General features: G+C 51.4%; 1 protein-coding gene across 1 annotated transcript in view; it reads left to right on the top strand.

The window, feature by feature from the left end:
- TNFRSF8 (TNF receptor superfamily member 8) overlaps positions 1 to 11,812 on the top strand; it is a 73,911-nt gene extending 62,099 nt beyond the window's left edge. Inside the window, exons 14-15 of the mRNA XM_027976068.3 lie at positions 3,954 to 4,137; positions 8,116 to 11,812. Coding sequence (XP_027831869.2) covers positions 3,954 to 4,137; positions 8,116 to 8,360 — 429 coding nt within the window. The 3' untranslated portion in view covers positions 8,361 to 11,812. The remainder of the gene's footprint in view (positions 1 to 3,953; positions 4,138 to 8,115) is intronic.
- The last annotated feature ends 493 nt before the right edge of the window (positions 11,813 to 12,305 follow it).

Raw genomic sequence — 12,305 nt, 5'->3', positions numbered from 1 at the left:
GTGTCAAGTCAGTAGCACAAACTTTTGCAACTTTAGCTAGCGTGTATGGAGCACTTGGTGTTCCCGGGTGGCGGAGTGGTAAAGAATCTGCCTGCAAGGCAAGAGATGCAGGTTTGATCCCTGGGTCGGGAAGATCCCCTGGAGGAGGAAATGGCAACCTACTCTAGTACTCGTGCCTGGAGAATCCCATGGACAGAGGGGCCTGCCGGACTACACTTTATGGGGTCGTAAAGAGTCAGACGTGACTGAGCACATGTGCGTGCATGGAGCACTTCCCGTGAGCTGGGCATCTGGCTTTCCCCAAGTTGTTCCGGTTTGTCCTGGCAACACACTGAGGTTGGTACTGTTGTCCTGCTGTATAGGAGAGGAAACAGAGGCCCAGACAGGAAAGGTGATTCCACAGTTGGAAAATAGATCAGCTGGGATTTGAGGGCTGGTGTGTGTGACTCCAAAGCCAGTGCTCTGAGCTGTTACCCTGAGCTGCCTCCTAGCAAGGCCATCTCCACCCGCCTTTTATGAAGCTCTCGCTGTGCCAGGCGCTGGGCCGGGGGCTTTGCACATGTTACCACCGAGCCTGCGGGCATCCTGCGTGGGCCGTCCTTCGCCAGGCCCTGCTCTGTGCTGGCCTCTCAGGGGCAGCGCAGGGACCAGTGAGGGGGTGTGGGGAGAGGAGCGGCCCTGCTTTCCACAGCTGAGAGGGGGCAGGACGAAACACACCATATGACCAGGTCTCAGGTATGGATGGTTTGCCCACTTCCCACCCCCACTTATCAGCTCTTCCATTCGTTTTTTTAAAATAGTATTTTTAAAGTTTTATTTCTTTATTTGGCTGTGCTGGGTCTTTCTCGCTATGTACAGGCTTTCTTGAGTTGCAGTGAGCAAGGGCTGCTCTCTAGTTGTGGTGCGTGGGCTTCTCATTGCAGTGGCTTCTCTTGTTTCTGGGCACAGGCTCTAGAGCACGCAGGCTGGAGTAGCTGTGGTGCCAGGACTTAGTTGCTCTGTGGCATGTGGAATCTTCCCGGACCAGGGATTGAACCTGTGCCCCCTGCATTGGCAGGTGGATTCTTTACCATGGAGTCACCAGGGAAGCCTCCATTCTCTATTTTTAAACATAATAGATGGCACCACAATACAGGTTCAATTTCAAATCATGGGAGATCACATTCAAACATGCTTGGGTCAGATGAGTTGCTGTTACAATATCAAGAAGTTTCATGAAAAAGGTATTTAATGATTTGTAAGATACGAACAAAGCTAGTGGAGGTGATGGGATTCCAGTTGAGCTATTTCAAATCCTAAAAGATGATGCTGTTAAAGTGCTCCACTTAATATGCCAGCAAATTTGGAAAACTCAGCAGTGGCCACAGGATTGGAAAAGGTCAATTTTCATTCCAATCCCAAAGAAAGGCAATGCCAAAGAATGTTCAAACTACTGCACAATTGCACTCATCTCACACGGTAACAAAGCAATGCTCAAAATTCTCCAAGCTAGATTTCAACAGTACAGGAACCAAGAACTTCCAGATGTTCAAGCTGGATTTAGAAAAGACAGAGAAACCAGAGATCAAATTGCCAACATCCATTGGATCATAGAAAAAGCAAGATTCCCGGAAACCATCTACTTCTGCTTTATTGCCTATGCCAAAGCCTTTGACTGTAAGGATCACAACAAACTGGAAAATTCTTAAAGATGGGAATACCAGACCACCTTACTTGTGTTTTGAGAAACCTTATGCAGGTCAAGAAGCAACCGTTAGAACTGGACATGGAACAACAGACTGGTTCCAAATAGGAAAAGGAGTACGTCAAGGCTGCATATTGTCACCCTGCTGATTTAGCTTCTATGCAGAGTACATCATGAGAAACGCTGGGCTGGAAGAAGCACAAGCTGGAATCAAGATTGCCGGGAGAAATATCAATAACCCCAGATATGCAGATGACACCACTTTTATGACAGAAAGTGAAGAGCCTCTTGATGAAGATGAAAGAGGAGAATGAAAAAGCTGGCTTAAAACTCAACATTCAGAAAACTAAGATCATGGCATCTGGTCCCATCACTTTATGGCAAATAGATGGAGAAACAATGGAAACAGTGACAGACTTTATTTTCTTAGGCTCCAGAATCACTGTAGATGGTGACTGCAGCCCTGAAATTAAAAGATGCTTGTTCTTGGAAGAAAGGCTATGACCAACCTAGATAGCATATTAAAAAGCAGAGACATTACTTTGCTGACAAAGGTCCTTCTACTCAAAGCTATGGTTTTTCCAGTAGTCATGTATGAATGGGAAAGTTGGACCATAAAGAAGGCTAATCACCAAAGAATTAATGCTTTTGTGCTGTGGTGTTGGAGAAGACTCTTGAAAGTCCCTTGGACTGCAAGAAGATCAAACCAGTCCATCCTAAAGAAAATCAATCTTGAATATTCATTGGAAGGACTGATGCTGAAGCTCCAATACTTTGGCCACCTGATGCAAACAGCCGACTCATTAGAAAAGATCCTGATGCTGGGGAAGATTGGATGCAGGAGGAGAAGGGGACAACAGAGGGTGAGATGGTTGGATGACGTCACTGACTCAATGGACACGAGTTTGAGCAAGCTCCGGGAGATGATGAAGGACAGGGAAGCCTTGTGTGCTGCAGTCCATGGGGTCGCAAAGAGTCAGATATGACTGAGCGACTGAACAACAACAACAAGAACAACAACAGCAAAGATAATCAAATACATTTTGGCCCCACGGATCAGTGCATAAATAGGAACTTCTTTAAGACTACCGTCTTTTAGACTTCAAATTATTTTAAAAAGAATATGAAGGATTATGTAACTATATTTTCAGAATTATTCAAATTTATTCCCTTTCAAAGCTTGAAGGTAAATGGTATTTATGTTAGAACATTTCATGAGACCACTTCTCCTTGGCACTTATGGAAAGGTCAAAACTGAAACCGATGTTTTCCTGAAACATATCTGTTTTTTAGTACATTAGTGTGATCATAAAAGACTGCTGTCCCAGGAGCAGGGGAGTTGGGGTGGGCCTAGAGCTGACGCTTGTAGACTGAGCAAACACATATGGATTCCAAAGGGAGACACTGGGGCTCCAGCATTGGCCGGACTCTTACTAACTAACCCTGAGCAAGTTACATGATGTGCTCAGTTTCCTGATCTGTAAAATGGGGAGATATTAACCGCCTTGTAGACTTGTTGGGCTTTCCAGGGGGCGCTAGTGGTAAAGAAAGAAAAGAAAGTGAAAGTGAAGTAGCTCAGTCGCGTCCAACTCTTTGCGACCCCATGGACTGTAGCCTACCAGGCTCCTCCGTCCATGGGATTTTCCAGGCAAGAGCACTGGAGTGGGGTGCCATTTCCTTCTCCAGAGGATCTTCCCGACCCAAGGATCGAACCTGGGTCTCCCGCATTGTAGGCAGACGCTTTACTGTCTGAGCCACCAAGGAAATCCATAGTGGTAAAGAACCACCTGTCAATGCAGGAGACATAAAAGACTCGGGTTCCATCCCTAGGTCAGGAAGATCCCCTGGAGGAGGGCTTGGCAACTCATTCCAGTATTCTTGCCTGGAGAATCCTATGGATAGAAGAGCCTGGCGGGCTACAGTCCTTAGGGTCACAGAGTCAGACATGACTGAAGCAACTTAGCATGCATTCACGCAGAGTGGTTGTTAAGGATTAGCACATGTTGAGGGCCACACATGGTAAGCATTGTATGCGATGCTCCACTATCCTTATTTAGTGCCCGTTAAAAACGACGTGCCTTCACAGGGTCCCATATGTAGGAACGTCAGGTCATCCATGCTGAGAAGCCCAAGGTGAGCGCATGGTGGCTTTAAAACAGAGAGGGAGACTCGCTGGGGTCTATGGAGATGGAGAAATGCGTTCCCCAGTGCAGAGACTGGGGGAGGTTGGGGTATCCTGCCCCAGCACCATTTCCTCTGCCCACTGCAGCTGACCAAAAGTGTATCAGTGGCAGACCCAGGCAATGAGGAGCAGGGCTTACTGAGTCGCCCGGCTGTGGAGACCTGCCTGGAGAGCCTGCGGCTGCTGGAGGCCAACCCAGTCAGCAGCCCCCCGTCCCCCACAGACCTACCTGAGCCCCGAGGGACCATGGAGCATACCAACAACAGGATTGGTGAGTCAGCCTGTTTGGGGGATCCTGGAGTGTTCAGGGGCCAGTGGGAGATGGACCCTGAGCCCCTAATGAGGGACCAGAGACCCTGAGGATGGAAAGCGCAGCAAGGAAGAGGCAGGGCCTCCCCCACCGGGTTTTATAAGTATGAGATGCTTTTCATGAAGGAGTGAAACCATTCTCAGGGGTATCTACCTGGAGAATCCCAGGGATGGGGGAGCCTGGTGGGCTGCCGTCTATGGGGTCGCACAGAGTCGGACACGACTGAAGTGACTTAGCAGCAGCAGCAGCTGGGGTATCTACATCCCAATTTAAATTTCTGTAAAGGAGAGGAGCCTGGCGGGCTACAGCCCATGGGGCTGCAAGATTCAGGTGTGACTTAGCGACTAAACCACCACCACCAAACTAAGAGTAGTCAATAGTTCTGACTTCCCAGGGCCATTGTGAGAATTTGTGAAACGATGCTCGCAACATTGGCCTGGTGGGTGCGGGGCTCCCTCTGCCTGGTGCCTGCTCTTATTAGAGGGGAAGTAAGCACCATCCAGCTCCCAACACAGGGCCCCTAAGACAGGTGGAGGGAGATGTCAGGAGGGAGATGTCAGATGTGCGCTGGTCACCTCTCCTTCTGAGGATCGAGTCAGTCCCTCCATTTTACAATTGGAGAAACATCAGTTCAGGAGGAAGAGGTAATTTCCTCTGGTGCCCGGAACTGCAGCCTCCCTCCAGCCAAGGCGAACCTTCTGCTCTCAAGTCTCCTTCCTCCTCCTCCCCTCATCCTGGTACATCAAGAGCACTTCTACCAAAATGGATACTTGCCCATATTATACCCCTGCTTGAAGCCTTCCAGGGAGTCCCTTGCTCCCTGCAGTGGGAATTCCAGGTTGCTGCTTCTCCTCCCCACCAGGCTCGCCTGCCTCCCAACCCCGCAGGTCTGCTCCCCCTTCTCAGAGGCAGTTTTCTAATTTTTGGAGCCCTCTCTCACATCTGAGCCTCTCCATGGGAGCTTCTTCCTCACCTGAAATAGTCAACTCCACCTCCTTGAATCTAGTCAAGCCTTTTCTTTTTTGGCTGCACCACTTAGCCTGTGGGATCTTAGTTCCCCAATCAGGGATCGAACCCATGCCCTTTGCAGGGTAAGTGAGGAGTCTTAATTGCTGGACCACCAGGGGAAGTCTTGAATAAATTCCTGATGTCCCAGGACCTAGCGTATTTGTCTCCTCCTCAAGCCTTCCCCGCCCTCTCCACTCTCCTGTCTAGGAGACACCCTCTGGGTACCCCCAGAACCCAGGCCTCTCCACCTTGTGTCCTCAGCTCCCAGCAGTGTGACTGTGTTTGCAGCTTCCTCCCCACCCCACCTGGCTTTAAGCTCCCCAAGAGGCAGGGTCTTAATGGGCTCCATCTCTGTCTTCTCTGGAGGGTTAACCATCACTGAGATCATTCCGAAGAGGCATTTGTGATCATCCTACATATTTCTGTAGCAGGGGTGGGTGGATGGAACTCTTGAGGGCAGAACCATTAGCACCAAACTGAAACTTTTGGAATTGCAGCTTTCAGCAAGTTTTATTTGGAGAAGGCGATGGCACCCCACTCCAGTACTCTTGCCTGGAAAATCCCATGGGTGGAGGAGCCTGGAAGGCTGCAGTCCATGGGGTCGCTGAGGGTCGGACATGACTGAGCGGCTTCACTTTCACTTTTCACTTTCATGCATTGGAGAAGGAAATGGCAACCCACTCCAGTGTTCTTGCCTTGAGAATCCCAGGGACGGGGGAGCCTGGTGGGCTGCCGTCTATGGGGTCGCACAGAGTTGGACACGACTGAAGCGACTTAGCAGCAGCAGCAAGTTTTATTGGAAAAGGATGTACTTTGGGAAATAGTGCTGAAGACATTCTCCTGCAAATTTCCTAAGAAGTCCTAGATTGAATGTTTGAGTCCTTGCTGAGCACAGTGCCTGGAACCACAGGGCTGGGGCTCTGGGAGTGTTTGGCAGGGGTGGGTAAAGGGAGGTACCAGGCTCCCAGCAGGGCTGGGGCATGGGCAGCCTGGTCTATAAGCCTGGTCTGTAAGCTTGGAGGAGGTCTTCCTGGAACATTCAAGAGATGGTGAGTCCTCTGTTCTTCTGACATCTTCCTAGAGGAGTACCCCCTGGTCCAGTTCCCAAGGGGACCACACTCTGGTTACCCCTCTACCCCTGGGCACCAGGCACAGGGAACCCTGTCCCTTCACCTTCACCACCACCACCCCACCACCCCCAACCAAGACAACTTCCTTGGATGCTGGAGCCCTGAATGGGACAGGAAATCCAAGCAGCTTCTGGAAGACCCTCTCCCTCCCAGCTGGGGAGCGGGCAGCCCTGTGGCAGTGGACAGAGCCCAGGGAATCAGGACCCGAGGAACGTGAGTGGGTGGCAGCCTGGCCCCGCAGCTTTGGCTGCTTCTACCTGGACCAGCACAGCCCGCTTCATTCACACCCCTCCTCCTCTCTGTCTGTCTCGCTCATCTCTGGTCCTGCCTGGTCTCTTCTGTGTTCTCCCTCACCTCACCATCACTGGCTTCTATCTTTTGCCAGCGCTTCTGGTCAGCTTCTGCAGGCTTTAGTGGAGGGTGTGTGACTTGAGGCCATGCTCTCTCTTTTGGGGGGTAGGGTGCTCCCAGCCTACAGCTTGTTTCATTCTTGTAACCTTCTCTCTCTCCTAGAGGTATCAAAGACCAAAACAGAAAAACTGGATTATGCAATGGGGTTGAGGGTGCAGGGGCCCCAAGAATCTCTGGGAGGCTCCTGAAGCAGAGGGGTGTAACTGGGTTCCCCAACAAGGCAGGCATCCTGAACCCCACCCTAGCTCTCAAGTTCCCTCTTGATAGCTTCCCCATTCAGACTCCAGAGAGAGTTCTAGGGCTGAGGGGCTGACACCCTGCCCTGAGCTCAAGGCCATCAGAATCTGAGGCTACTGGAGTTTGCAGTCAGCTGATCTGGGTGAAAGCCAGGCTCCCTACTTCCCAGCTTCTTTGGCAGCTTACTTAGCTCCCCTGAGACGCCAAAGCCCTGGAAGCAGGAGGTCAGTTGAGGAAGGGGCGCGGGTAATGCTGCTAACAGGCTGGGCTGGTTATTCATCCATGCAGTTCACACAGGCAGCCCTCCTGTTTGCAAGGCAGGCACACAGCAATAAGCAATAAACACCAAGATATACCAGCCCCTGCAAAGCTGTCCAGATCTCAGGCTCTTGGCAATTATTAACAGGGTTGAGGTTTCTGTAGGATGTGGTCTGGGTTAGGCTGGACTGAAGAGGTTCCTGGGACGCAGAACTTTGAAAACTAGTATCATCTCAGGAAAACCAGGACATGTTGCCGCCGCCCGCTTCCCCTCCTCCCGCCCCCGCAACCCCCAGATTTCTGCTTTAGGCACGTGAATAGGTGCTGAAAGGGAAGCTGGGCAGGGTGGAGTTTCTTTGGGGATTTCTACAGACTACCTGGTGACCTTGGGCAGGTCATTTAACATCCCTGAGCTCAATCTGTAAATGGGGATCGTATAACAATAGGCCATCTACCTTGTGGAAGTGATGTAAAGATTCGGAAGCTAATGTGTGGAAAACATCCAAGGCGGCATCCAGCAAGGCTAAGCTCTGCCAGTGTTCAGTGGTGCTCTTGATATCAACATCGTTGTTCCCTGATTTCTCCCCACTTCTTGCTTTCTCTCCTAACCCTGTCCTCTCCTCTCCTGCCCCATCCCTGCAGAAATGTCAAGAAAATCAGGAGCACCTCCAGTCTTTAACCCCTCAGCAGGCAACTGCTAGCTATTTTATCTCCTTTGAAGCCCAGGACGCCTGTGAAGTCAGCGGGGTTTATTGTGGATCAGAGAGGCTGTGCGTTCTCCCTGAGGCCACACAGCAGGAGTGGCAGAGCTGGGATGGGGACCCTCCTCTGCCTCCTGGCTTCTGTACAGCTGGGGCCCTGGTCTCCTCACCTCCCCCACCCTTTTGCCTTGCAGAGAACATCTACATCATGAAAGCCGACACCGTGATTGTGGGGACCGTGAAGGCCGAGGTGCCTGAGGGCCAAGGCCCAATGGGGCCAGCCAGGCCTGAGCTCGAGGAGGAGCTGGAGACGGACTATGCCTCCCACTACCCAGAGCAGGAGACAGAGCCACCGCTGGGCAGCTGTGGGGACGTTATGTTCTCAGTGGAGGAGGAAGGGAAGGAGGACCCCTTGCCCACGACTGTCTCTGAGAAATGAGGGCTGGACTGGCACTGAGAGGGCAACTGGATGCCTCTGGAAGGCCACGGTGGCACTGGTGGCACCACACCAGTGGCAGAGGCTCGTCTGGCCTGAACTGAGGTTCCAGCATCCAGTGGTGAACCCAGCCTGTCAACACGGGAGGTCTCGCTGTGCTATGCTTGTATCCCTACCCAGCTGCCTCCCGACCCAGACCTTGGGGAGCCCGAGCCTGTGAGGCAGAGACAGACAAGGGGCTGGATCTGGATGACCAGGAGGGCCTGGACCCCGTGCTTTCTGCTGCTGCCAAGAAGATGCCCCAGAGTCCTGGGTGTCAAACACACATACCAAGCAGAAGCTGAGGCCACGAGGCACATCCCCCCAGACCCTGCTTTCTCCATCACCCTGGCCTCAGGAGTGATGCCCTCCAGGCCTCACTGCTGTGCGAGCCACCCCTGCTTACTGTGAGTGGCCCTGTGGGCATGGGGCCAATGCCTCTGTTTGCTTCTCCTGAATCAGAAGGGAAGTCAAGAAATAGGGTGTTGTCTGCCTGCCTCGTCTTGGCCGCAGCCACAGCGCTGCACTCTGCGGACGTGAGTCCCCAGTCTGGCCTCCAGCCCTGCCTGGGCCACTGGGACCCTCCTAGTCTTGCCAGGCTGTCTGTGTTCTACAGCCTGTTCCACAGTGGGCCCAGGGCCCAGGGCATGTCACTCTTCCCGAAGTAAGAGGCACCCGGGACCCAGCTACCTGAAGATTCTCAGCAGCCATGGTGCCCTTGCCCAGACGGAGGCCCTGCCCACCCAGCTGCTGCCTGGAGAAGGGCCTGCTCTGCTTCACCCAGGCGGCTTCCTTGCTAAATGGAGAAGGGGAACTGTGGGCCCTTCTTGGGTTCTTGCCTGCTCTGTGGGCACCATGTACCCTGTCCTGGGTCACGAAGATGCATCCTTCCCAGATCTGCCAGGTACACAGATCCTGATGGTCCCAGGCTCAGCCTCTGGCTCCAGCCACTCAGCGCCCATGATAGAGCCTGGGTGATTGTGCTCAGTCGTGTCCAAGTCTTTGCAATCCCATGGACTCCACAAGGTGTGACCCTACCAGGCTCCTCTGTCTATGGGATTCTCCGGGCAAGACTACTGGGGTCCGTTGCCATTTCCTCCTCCAGGGGATCTTCCCCACCCAGGGACTGAACCCTCATCTCCTGCAGCTCCTGCCTTAGGATGTGGATTCTTTACCCCTGAGCCACCTGGGAAGCCCAAAAGGCAATTTGGGTGCGTGTGCCCCTGTGGATGTCAAAAAGCTCCCTGGTCTCTCCCATTCTGCCGGAAAACAAAGAACATTTTGTGGTTCAATCTGGACTTCAGGAGTTTTGCGTTTCACAGTAAAGATGGAGTGGCCTGACTTGGGGCTGCGGTGTCCTGCTCTCCTTGGGGCTCTCAGACTCAAGTCAGTAAGCAAGCAGCCTTGGAAAAGGAGTATGGGCAGATGCTAAGTCTGCCATGGCCCCGGGACGCACAGTCCAGGCAGCTAGGAGGCTGTTGGAATTACCCGCTGGCAGGCAGGCCGGGGAAAGCTGCTGTTTACTCACCAGCCCACTCAGTCTCTGGAGGAAGTTGAGGCTGGGTCAGGCATCACAAGGGTAGTTTCTGAAACCACTCAGATGTTTTGGGGAAAGTTGGAGAGACGTTGGACGCTGTGAGTTTACATCAGAACCTGATGTTTACATGGGCTGGACAGCTGACAAAATGCCCTTTGCAAGGACAGTATGGGTGCTCTGCAACCTCCTGCCACTTTCCCCACCCCCCCCACCCCCAAGGGCTCTGCAGCCATGACTTGAGGATATTGACATATGGTTCATGGAATGACAGGCTCCCTCGCTGGAAGGCCTGTCACAAAACTTTGATCCTTTAAAAATTCATAAGTTCCCTTAGAAAGCAATCGCAAGGCTCAGGAAATTCTCCCTGAGATTTGAGTATGTCTGAGCAGAAGGGTCTGAGCAATCTCTCTCCAGTTAGGACAGGGGTTCCCCCTTTATCTCTGCCTCCAGACACCTAGGCCGTCAGGCTCTGGGGACAAGGAGCCTCCTGTCTGCTGGGACAGCCATGCCCACTGCTGGAGGTTGTTCCCTGTGGATGGAGGCCGACTCTTCCTTGTGTAACGCCCACTCCCTGGTCGGCCCAAGGCCCAGCCTTTGAGGATATTCAGGATAAAGCCCTCAGGTCTCAAGGTTCCTTTTGGGTAGGAGAGATGCATGGTTTCCTCACGATCCTTCTTCCCTCTGGGCTGAGCCCAGCAGCACCCCAACTTGGGAAAGGGAGTCACTTAGTAGCAGCATGAATGCCCCAGCCTTGGGGAACCCAGAGAGGACCAGGAGTAAATGTAAGCCTTGGGCTTAGAGTCAGAGCTGGGAAGGTCAGTCTGCCTCCCTGGTGTCAACAAAAAATTCATCTATCTAGGAAAGAATTGGAAGACTTTATTTGAGCCAAATGTTAGGATTATAACCTGGAAAGAGCATCTCAGAAGCTCTGAGGACTATTCCACCCATTAGAAGTCAAGACACAGTTTAAGTTTTTTTGAGACAGAAGGCTGTACATTAAATGACATATTATTGACTGGTTTACATCATCCAGATCTAAGTGCCATCGTGGGTCATGTGACCCCTTACAAGACCAAGAAGGAATGCCGTGTTTTAAGGAATTGTCTTGTTGATGCTATGAGTACGTGATGGGTTGAGTCGGTGTTCCTGCTTATAGAAGTCTGGTTTGATGCATAATACAGATACACAGTGCAGTGGGAGGAGTTCAGTTCAGTGCAGTTCAGTTCAGTCGCTCAGTCATGTCCAACTCTTTGTGACCCCATGAATTGCAGCATGCCAGGCCTCCCTGTCCATCACCATCTCCCGGAGTTCGCTCAAACTCACGTCCATCGAGTCGGTGATGCCATCCAGCCATCTCATCCTCTGTCGTCCCCTTCTCCTCCTGCCCCCAATCCCTCCCAGCATCAGAGTCTTTTCCAATGAGTCAACTCTTCGCATGAGGTGGCCAAAGTACTGGAGTTTCAGCTTTAGCATCATTCCTTCCAAAGAACACCCAGGACTGATCTCCTTCAGAATGGACTGGTTGGATCTCCTTGCAAGAACACCCAGGAGTGATCTCCTTTAGAATGGACTGGTTGGATCTCCTTGCAGTCCATGGGACTCTCAAGAGTCTTCTCCAACACCACAGTTCAAAAGCATCAATTCTTTGGCGCTCAGCTTTCTTCACAGTCCAACTCTCACATCCATACGTGACCGCAGGAAAAACCATAGCCTTGACTAGATGGACCTTTGTTGGCAAATTAATGTCTCTGCTTTTGAATATACTATCTAGGATGGTCATAACTTTTCTTCCAAGGAGTAAGCGTCTTTTAATTTCATGGCTGCAGTCACCATCTGCAGTGATTTTGGAGCCCAAAAAAATAAAGTCTGACTCTGTTTCCACTGTTTCCCCATCTATTTGACATGAAGTGATGAGACCTGATGCCATGATCTTAGTTTTCTGAATGTTGAATTTTAAGCCAACTTTTTCACTCTCCTCTTTCACTTTCATCAAGAGGCTTTTTAGTTCCTCTTCACTTTCTGCCATAAAGGTGGTGTTATCTGCATATCTGAGGCTACTGATATTTCTCCTGGAAATCTTGATTCTAGCTTGTACTTCTTCCAGCCCAGCGTTTCTCATGATGTACTCTGCATAGAAGTTAAATAAGCAGGGTGACAATATACAGCCTTGGCATACTCCTTTCCCTGTTTGGAACCAGTCTGTTGTTCCATGTCCAGTTCTAACCGTTGCTTCCTGACCTGCATATAGGTTTCTCAAGAGGCAGATCAGGTGGTCTGGTATTCCCATCTCTTGAATTTTCCACAGTTTATTGTGATCCACACAGTCAAAGGCTTTGGCATCGTCAATAAAGCAGAAATAGATGTTTTTCTGG

Source organism: Ovis aries, chromosome 12 (assembly GCF_016772045.2).
Source record: "Ovis aries strain OAR_USU_Benz2616 breed Rambouillet chromosome 12, ARS-UI_Ramb_v3.0, whole genome shotgun sequence".
Classification (NCBI taxonomy): domain Eukaryota; kingdom Metazoa; phylum Chordata; class Mammalia; order Artiodactyla; family Bovidae; genus Ovis; species Ovis aries.
Note: the sequence above shows the minus strand (reverse complement) of the source record. Positions and strands in the feature narration are given on the sequence as shown.